The sequence below is a fragment of the Alosa alosa genome, chromosome 3 (assembly GCF_017589495.1).
Source record: "Alosa alosa isolate M-15738 ecotype Scorff River chromosome 3, AALO_Geno_1.1, whole genome shotgun sequence".
Taxonomy (NCBI): domain Eukaryota; kingdom Metazoa; phylum Chordata; class Actinopteri; order Clupeiformes; family Clupeidae; genus Alosa; species Alosa alosa.
Genome location: NC_063191.1, coordinates 18102557 through 18112556, shown reverse-complemented (window position 1 = coordinate 18112556; position 10000 = coordinate 18102557). Strand labels below are relative to the sequence as shown.

The 10000-nt window shown below is 48.0% G+C and overlaps 1 protein-coding gene across 1 annotated transcript in view; it reads right to left on the bottom strand.

Moving 5' to 3' along the window:
* kalrna (kalirin RhoGEF kinase a) overlaps window positions 1–10000 on the bottom strand; it is a 148391-nt gene that overhangs the window by 52978 nt on the left and 85413 nt on the right. Inside the window, 3 exon segments of the mRNA XM_048238600.1 lie at window positions 1632–1827; window positions 3701–3875; window positions 4911–5080. Coding sequence (XP_048094557.1) covers window positions 1632–1827; window positions 3701–3875; window positions 4911–5080 — 541 coding nt within the window.

Sequence of the window (10000 nt, the reverse complement as noted above, 5' to 3'; positions counted from 1 at the left end):
GTAGTCTAGCTTAAAACACAACACAAATGACAAAACAATCTATTACAGACAGTACAGTTATGCTTAAAAAAGTTTTGTAAACTGTCCACTAGGTGGCAGTATGTATTTGCAATCTCCTCTGATTTCCAGTGATCATTTTTCTTCATTATAAACTGAATTCCAATTATCCCTAGAAAGAGAATGTGTACAGCATGGTAATCTTCAACCATTCATTCACTTGGAAAATGATTTGCAATCTCAGAACACAATCTGGATGTTCCCATTAGCTGAAGGACTCGATGGCATTGTGCCAGCTGTGGCACTATTGACATGTTGGAGCAGTCTCCATTGAACTGATACAGATGCAGGACTTAAAGCTGCTTTAAGCGCCATAAGCATGTCCTCTGACTTCTGTCACCAATGTAAGTGAAGGAGGTTTGGAGCATTAAATCCGCACTAACATTTTTGTTTGCTGATTACACAGCCTTGAAGGGTCTATTTCACTGATAGCTATCTGCATGTTAAGGCAGTTGAGCCTGAGTACACAGTAGGAGAGCAGTGCTTGCAGCAGCTTTCGAGCGATGGTAGCAAGAGTGGTTTTGTTCCCCTGGGAGAACATACATGGGAAAAAATAGTGCGTTTACAGCAAGTCACTATGAATAACAGCATCTGGTAAGCTAATACGTAGCCCTGAGCCAAGCGATAAAGCCAGGGGGATGTGCACTCCACCACAGCAACGGCTGTCCTCCACTTCACATCTTCATTTTCAGGGCTTTGGGCGTGGGAGTGAAGGAGTGTCGGGATGAAAGCCTTTTCTCGGCGAGCGAGTGAGAGAGCTCGTCACACTCAGGCTGCTCCCGGTTTAAAAATATCTCCCTCGGCGTGTCGGATGAAGGGACCGGGTCAGAGGAGAGAGAGGGGAGGGAGGGGGAGAGTCGTCGAGCTTCCTTAACCCACTCCCAGACTTGGAGCGTGGAGCCGGTGAACTCCAGGGTCGGGAGGGGGGGGGATGTATGGGCATGATGTTGCCGTAAAAGGCCCTGGTGGCTTCTTTACCCGGCAGCTTCAATGAGGTCACACACACATGAAGGGCACAGGGAAATTCCATGGTGCTCTGAGCCACAGTCCCATTGGGGCACCACTCTGCCACTGGTGTGGAGGTGGGGGAATGTGTTTGGGTGTTGGGCATGGGAAGCACATTAGCTCTTTATTTATTTGTCCCCAGCTCCTATCAACCAACGCCATTTCAGTGTTTCAACATCTTTCCCCTGTTTGCTTTGCCACTATCTCTATTCTCATCTTTCTCATTCCTCTTACTCTGTGTGATCTGACATCACTTCCTCCATCTTTACACTTGACACTCCTTTCCTGTCTCTCATGCATCTCTTTATCATCTCTCTATCATCCTTTCATTTTTTTTTCTTCTCATCTCTTTTTCATCATCCATAACTCGCTCCACCCCCCCTTTCCTCATATTCGCTATTCAGTTTCTCTCTTCTCTTGGCAACTAGCCTCTCCTCTCCTCTCCCTCCTCCCTTTTTCTCCTTTACCTCTTTACTTCCCTCCTTCTCCTTCTTTCACCTCTCCTTCTTCCCCTCCTCTCCTCTCCTCTCCTCCCCCCTTCCCTCTCTCTCTCTCTCTCTCTCTCTCACCTGAGGCCTGCACCTCCATGATGTACTGGTGCAGGTCCTGGCCCTGCTGCATGACCTCGAAGGTCATGTTGTTCATGGCCAGCTTGCGCTCGGCGTGCCGCTGCAGCCGCTGCTCCACCTGGCCCAGCTCCTCCGTGCCCAGGTCACTGGCCTGCCGCAGCAGGTCCTCGTTCCACGCGTCCAGCTCCGCCGTCACCTGGGGAGAGGGGGATAGAGAGAAAGAGAGAGAGAGAAAGAGAGGGGAGGGGTAGAGAGAAAGAGAGAGAGAGGGAGGAAGAGAGAGAGAAAAAGAGATAGAGAGAGACAGAGGAGGGGGGAGAGAGAGAGAGAGGGCAGAAGATACAGCATCACACACCTGCGGTGCTCGGAGGCTGGGCATGCTCCCTCTTGAGTGTGTCCTTTTGTTCAGACCCCCAGAGCTCAGGCAATTCACCTGCTCAATGAGGCGCGCAGGGTGCAGTGGTGTACGCGCGTGCTGTATGTATGTGGGCTTAATGTGGTGTGATCGGAGGTAGCCGAGGGTGAAATGCTTTATTCAAAACACAAAGAGCCATTATTGTAAGCTTCTGCTGAGGTCTGGACCACAATGAAAAAAAAAACAACAAGCAAAAAGTAGCTGGCTGTTGGCAAAGAGACCCTATTTTTCCAGCGCAAACTAAAAAGCACCCTTTGTGTTTGTCTGTGTATTTGGCTGGCTGTGTGACTTTGAACTTCTCAGAGTGAATCACGGCTTTCATGGCTTCATGTTTTGTCACTTTCTTTTCTCTTGTTGTTTTTTTTTTCTTTCTGCAGTGACTCCATCAGACAGATGAAGGTGAATCAGAGACGTGAGTTTCTCTGGAAAGGACGCGGGCGCTGCACAAAGAGCCAAGACAAGCTGGCATGACAGTGCTCATTAGCGTAGCAGCTATCAATCAGTCGAGCGACACACAGCCGCCCCACAAACCCCAAAAAACAGCTCCCTAGCAACACTGGCTTATTGGATAAGCCCCCTTACAGCAAAGGGCAGAAGCAAGCTCCGCTACCTCTGACACACACATCTGTCCTTTTCCCCTCCTACACACACACACACACACACACACACACACACACACACACACACACACACACACACACACACACGCACGCACGCCACCTGAGCCCCAATCTCCGTTTCCCCAGGGGAAGCCCCTTCATCCCTCCTTTTCTCGGTCCCCCTCCTCTCTTTCCTCCGTCTGTCTTCCCCTCTGCGTCTTCTTTCAAACACCCCCAGCCCACACACACACACACACACACACACACACACACACACACACACACACAGAAGGAAAAAAGAGAAAGAGAGAGAAAGAGACACAAACACACACACGCACACAAGGAAAGAGAGAGAGAAAGAGAGAGAGAGACACAAGGAAAGAGAGACAGAGAGAGAGACACACACACACACACACACACACACACAAGGAAAGAGAGAAATAGAGAGAGACACACAAGAAAAGAAAGAGAGACAGAGAGACACACACACACACACACACACACACAAGAAAAGAGAGAGAGAGGAAGAGAGAGAGACACACACACACACAAATGTGTTTCCTACTCCTGCTGTCTTTCTGGATTTCTTTTTTCTTTCATTTCTTAAAACCTTGTTGTGTTTATTGATCTCAGGACTCCCCTGACGTTGACAAAGCTTTCCATTGAGATGAAGCTCCCACCCTGATGACTTGAGCAAACAACAACAGAAAGCACATGAACGCATAATCTTTCCCTGCAGCCTTTGAGTTCTAGCCTTTCATCATTCCCTTTCCCTGTCCTTCTCCCTCTCTCTCTCCTCCCTCTCCCTCTTTCTCTCTCTATCCTCCCTCTACTCCCTCTCTCTCTCCTTCCTCTCTTTCTCTCTCTCTATCCATGCTCCACCATTATGTAGAGAGGACAAAGTGCCAATGCTGTGCTTGAAGATACAGATGCAAGACATGCTGACCTCTCTCGGTCTGTCTATCACACACTCTCTCCTTCCCTCTCTCTCTCTCTTTCTTTCTTTCTTCCATCCCTCTCTTTCTCTCTCCTTGCTTCCTGTCTCTGTGCCTCACCTCGATGGTGTACTGCTCAAAGATGCGTAGCTGGAGGAAGATGTCCAGTTTGATCTTGCGTTCGTGGAACAGCTCCTCCATCTGGCCCTGAGCCTCGTCCAGCTGCTGCAGCACGCTCTCGATGTGGGCGATGGAGCTGTTGTGGGGCATCTTGTTACTGGTCATGGCCGAGTCCCTGTCGCACAGCAGACCGATGGACAAAGGGCAAAGATTCAGAGGAGACAAGCACATTCAAGCACTTAATCTATGTCACAGGAAAAACTGGCATGGATCAATAACAACAAAGCTATTCTATTCAATTCAATTCAATCCAATCAATAGGCATTACTGTATTAAAAATAATAAAGCATGACATCCACTTATGCCAACCGCTTTATATTTAGATGAATTAGATGTTCAATGCTCCAACTGCACAGCAATACATGCATCATCTTAGGTCAGAAGTCTTCTGCTTGTAATGTGTAATGCACTGAATCTAATACATGCATTTTATTACTCCTCGGTAACTGACCATACATGACACCAGTGAGCATAAGTTCTGACCTCTGACCCTGCCTCCCGAACCGGGTGTGTGAACCATAAAACAGCTGATTGCTTTTGATGACTGTAGTGGGAGCGTATAACTATCTCCACCACATAGGGAGTCTCTGTCAGCCTGGCACACTTGCTCCAGCGTTGGGTGTCAAATTTAGACCGAACGCGCAGACAAGACATTAGACACAGTGACTACTCCAAAAAAAAAGCCGTACGTGTGGAGCAGAGGCAAATTACTCGGCTCGCATTTGAGGGTACATGACTGAGTTCGTTTCAGTGCATTAAACGGAGGTGCCACTTTGCACTGGAGCCAGACAGCGTAAGAAAAAGAGCGTTTTGAACCACTAATTCCCTCTTCACTACAGGAGCGCAGCTTCACTTCTTATAAATGTTGTCTAAAATTACCCGCCTCGTCTTGGCACGCACAACTCTCGGCCTCCCTGCTGGTTTACTTCCGGACTTCCTGGGCACGTTACAAACACCCCACGTTCCTGATCTCTTCTTATGCCGCCCTAAACTCTTTATGGCGGGAGCTGTTAGTAAACCGCTCTATCCGGCAGCTTATGTCTGCATGGCAGTTAGCAACTCGCTGGGCCTAGTTAATCCTCCATGCAGCCTCGGTGCTCTCTGTGGTGGTGGTGGTGGTGGTGGTGGGGGCCGAGTGGCCCTGGCTCACCTGAGCTGCTGGATGAGGTCCTCCCCTTCCTTGATGACGTTGAGCGTGGCCTCCAGTGTGGCCGTCTGCTGCTGCTGGAACTGCTTGATGAGCTCCTGCACCGAGTCCACTGAGTCGGAGCACACCTCCTCCAGCAGCTCCTTCTGCAGGTCCTCCATCCACGTCCACAGCTGGGCAGAGAGAGAGGGAGGAGGGAGAGAGAAAGAGAGAGGCAGAGAGAGGTAAGGAGAGAGGGTAAACATTTACATGTATGTATCCAGTATGGAACACATACACTTGAACACATACACATATGCACTCAAAAACAAAGCCCCCCCTACATACACAGACACACACGTTTCACATTTATTTATTTCTTACCAGTTGACAAGTTTCATAATAGTTGTCAACAAGTCGACTTGTTGGTGGCAACATTGCCAACATGACAACTAACTGATAAAACCCTTACAGTAATACACACACACACATACACACTCACACATACACACACACACACACACACACACATGCACAGCAGCTCCTCAGTACTGTTTGTGTTCATTGTAACAGCTGTGATGGTGTTAACAGAGTGAAAATAGAGATGCTGAAAGATCATCAGCATTACATTCACAGTCACACTGTGTTGGTTTATAAAGGCCTCGGGAGACAACTGTACCCTCACCCACTTAAATGGAATATGAACATGAGACACCATTTTAATTAACACGCCAGGATTGTGGTGTGTGTGTGTGTGTGTGTGTGTGTGTGTGTGTGTGTGTGTGTGTGTGTGTGTGTGTGTGTGCATGTGTGCGTGTGTGTGGCTACATTAGGCCAATGCACACTCCCTCTATTTGGGCTGTGTCACAGTAAGTGAGTCCCAATGGATTTGATAAATCAGAAACAACTCTGTAAGACTAGCTAAAACATACCAGCAATTGCTGTAAAGTTAAGAGGATTAGTGGAGAGTGATTTTAGAAACGCTCAACTCAAATAAGAGCGGAGATCTCGCACGTACCCAGTAGTTGCCCCATCTAAAACATACATTCAGCAGTTTGAGCAATCAGTATTCTCATTATCTAAATAATTAATGACAAAACTGACCATGGCTTTAATATTTCATCCGAGCGCACCGGACCTTGAATACCCAATACTCAGAGCGACTGAATCAAAACTGCAGCAAATTGGCTGTGGACGCTGCGTGCCATCCTCATCTTCATTTCAGCACTAGCCTCACGCAAGCCCAGAGACTCTGCCCAAGTCAGCAAGCAGCCAGCGGGGTTTAAGAGCCTTCACATGCATCACCTACCAGCTCCTCAAAGGGAAGGTGGATGGATACAGCATATAGCTTTTAGGATGACATGTGATACACTTCCATTAGACGGCATCGTTTGAGGTGCATTGGAGGTCAGAGGGTAACTCCAATATGTTAAATTATGTTCACTGCAGCACTGAAGCATTAGATGAAGTCATGAGTGTAATGTAATATTAAGCATGGTGAGCTTTCCTGACCTTAGATACAGTCTCATTAGACTGCTTTACACGAGTCATAGTCTAGGATACAGGACAGTTTCAAACTTGTTCTTTACATTACATTACATTACATTACATTTAGCAGACACTTCTTGACCAAAGTGACTTACATATGTCAGCTATATTACAAGGGATCACATTGTCCCCGGAGCAACTTGGAGTTAAGTGCCTTGCTCAAGGGCACAGCGGTGGAAGCTGGGAATTGAACCGACAACTTTCAGGCTACTGCACGCTAGCCCAGCTCCTTAACCACTACACTTGTTCTAGCCTTTTGCTTATTGAATATGCAAAAGCATCACTAAATCCACTGAAGCAAAAGATGCACAGTGCACCACTGCATCCACTGAAGCCAAGAATCCTCATAGTCATAAGTAATATCAAATAGCTTAGCAATATTATAGCTGTCAGACCATAAAAGCACTATCTGCAGCTAGGCTCACAGACACAGACAACGTCCAAGCAAAAATAGGCATAGAAAAATGCTCATGCGTGCATGCATTATACACCTGCATTTTCTTTCCATGGAAAGAAAGTAACTGACTGACCAAAGATGCTTAAGGAGTCTGACGTGTGCTGTCTAATAAGTGTTCCCTTATCAAAACGAAAACTCAATTTCCATGACTGGCAGATCATTCAAAGACACTAATTAATTATTTCCACGGAGAGCTATTGAGGCGGCCTGTTTATCGCTAGCAGCCTTATTTGCAATGCAATATTGATAACACTGAGCTGGACAGAGATCAAATCACCACAGAAGTTAAATCATTTAATCTGATTAAAGAATTAAGAAGTCATTATCACAAGCCGTGAAACTATTTCGGGAGCTTCAACAAGCCTCCCAAGTTACCAAGTCAACAAAGATACAACGTAAGAACACTGTGGATGTGCAAATTGAGATGTGTGACATTCAAATGTCAGTAAAGAAGAACTGAGATGCTTGTCTTCCACTCATCTAAGATCTGGGGAGTTAGGAGCTGGGGAGTTAGGTTGCTGTACTATTTGTATCCATCACTGAGCTACATCCAATCACCTCACCTCATCACTCGAGAGCTCTCTACAGGCTTGCTCTGTTGGTCCACCTCTTGACTTCGTGGAGCTTCTACAAGCTAGTTAGCACAACAGTAAAACTCCTACAACAGAAGAAGAACCCCTACAACATTTGATGAATAAGTGCGCTTGAGATCCATTCCTTCCCTTTCACCAAAGGGTTAACGCATTTATAAAGTGCCACAGCGTTGCCATTTCCCTGGTTCCCATAGTAACCACTCTCCCTTCTACCTCTGAGCATGCTCAGAATTAAAAGCCTGTGTCATTTCTATAGCTGTCAGACTCCCACCACAATGTGTGTCTCTGTCTCACACACACACACACACACACACACACACACACACACACACACAGACAAATCTGGAGATCTGCATGACACAGATTTGGACATAAGTCTCGAACCAGACATAGTCGACGAGCAGAATACACAATGAAAGCAGCCAGCATTAATCCCCTGTGGGGAGGAGTACATGTTGCAGAGGACTGCAGGCATGTGAACATCCATCTCTATCCAGCTCTCCTTCAGAGGGCTAATTAATCCCCCCGACTGTCAGCCCACAGATCCTCCACCCCCCACTCCCATAGATTCCTTTCCTATCTACACAGCACATCAACGCCAGCTTTCTTTTCTCTCTTTAAGCCCAATGCGACCGGTTGTCCAGAGACCTTGTTGCTGTTAATGGGCTAAATTGGCAAATGGGAGCCGACAATCTAACAACAATCTCACAGGTGTGGGAGTGTGACACGCACACGTCCACTCTGATTAACGCTCGGTGGGTGACCGCAGGGTGAGAAGGTAGTTTGGGGAACTTTGCAATGTTTGCCAAAGCCAAAACAGCGGTGTGATGGATCGCGGAGGGGCCGTCCAAATAAGCCTATGCTCTTTCTCAGTGACTTCTTGTATATGTAACGCAGGGAGACAGTTGCTGTAGAAACATAAAGACATGTTATTGAATAGGCTGACCGATGAGGAAAGGACTGAGATTGCCTAGGCCTGTAGAGAAAGAAATGGCGTGAGAAAGAAAGAGAGAAAGTAGACAGAGGGATTGAGAGAGAGAGAGAGAGAGAGAGAGAGAGAGAGAGAGAGAGAGAGCGCAACCCTGGGCAGTGAGTCAAATTCGACTATTGCACAGAGCAGCAGTGCTCGAGCCGTTCCGTGTGTGTGTGTGTGTGTGTACGGTCCCTCCCATATGGTCCTGTTGAGGAGAGGGAGGGCACGGGCGGAAAGGGCCCAAGAGGGAATACGTGCTGAAGAGTCAGTTTTCTGTGAAATCCATCTCCAAACGGAGAACTCCCCTCCACTACACGCAACGCAGGAAGCACACTGGTCATCTGTGTCCCACCCAACACAACGCTCTGACCAGTACAAGTGCATTAATACATTAACGTACAAATGCTGAGCTCTTTTCTGTGAGCTTGCTGCTGTTCCACAGCACTGGTACGACATTCAGGATCTGAGAAGGAGTTTTTCAGCCCATTAGCCAGTCTCTCACATCCTAAAGAGCTACACCACTGCACATCTGGCAGACAGAGATGGGGTGGGGGGTTAAAGAGGGATGGAGAGAGAGAGAGAGAGAGAGAGTTAGATGGACAGAGAATGAGAGAGTGAGAGGGAGAGTAAGAGGGAAAGATGTAGTGGTAACAGAGGAGATAAAAGGATGGATGGGAAAGGGGTGACTGCCAAATCTCATCTCTGACTACCCCTCCTTCCTTCCTTCTTTCCTTGTTTTCCTTCCTTTCCTCGACCGGCGGTGCCGTCCAAGCGGGCGTCCACTCTGCGGAGCGTGGCGCAGACGTGAGCGAAGAAGTCTCCTCGGCGAAACCGCTCGGCAGAATGCAAATAGCCCTCTTCCTGCACACGCAGCAAACCGGAGCCTTCTCTTAGCCTAATTGCCGCTTCATGTCCATCCAGCATAAAGTATATTAAACGACGATCAATATGACGATAAAACCATACCCTCTCATGCGGTGGTCTGGGTGGGCGGCAGAGAAGGAAAATAAGATTGTTGAAAGACGGAGAAAAACAGGTTATTATATGGCCATCTATGTTACATTATTGGCCATTTTCAGTGAGCGTGGAGCCCCATTCGGTTGTAGAACGTCGACCCTGACGAGATCAGACTTTTGAGCGAGCCACGTCTCTATTTGAGAGGCCTTGCTGAGAAAGAGAGAGAGAGAGAAAAAAGAGAGAGAAAGAGAGAGAGAGAGAAAGAAAGAGGGAGTAGATGCCAGAGAGCATCAGTCACCCGCTGAGCAAACTGGAACTGGCTCGGAGCAGGCCGGAACGCTAGGCTCGCCTACCGTCGGCAGAATGGAGTGAAATTTTTCCTTGACAGACAGCTTTCAGCCCTAGAGACCCCTGCCCTCCCCCCACCCCCAACCCCTCATCCCAGCACGAAGGCCAACCGACTGGCCGGAAAGGCAGCCAGTCTCTCGTCCCCAGAGACCCCCGTGGCGCAGCAGACCTGGTAAGTCTGCTCTCACCCTGCCTCCTGGAATGCCGGCGCTCCCCTTCTCTGGGCTCTTTTATTGTT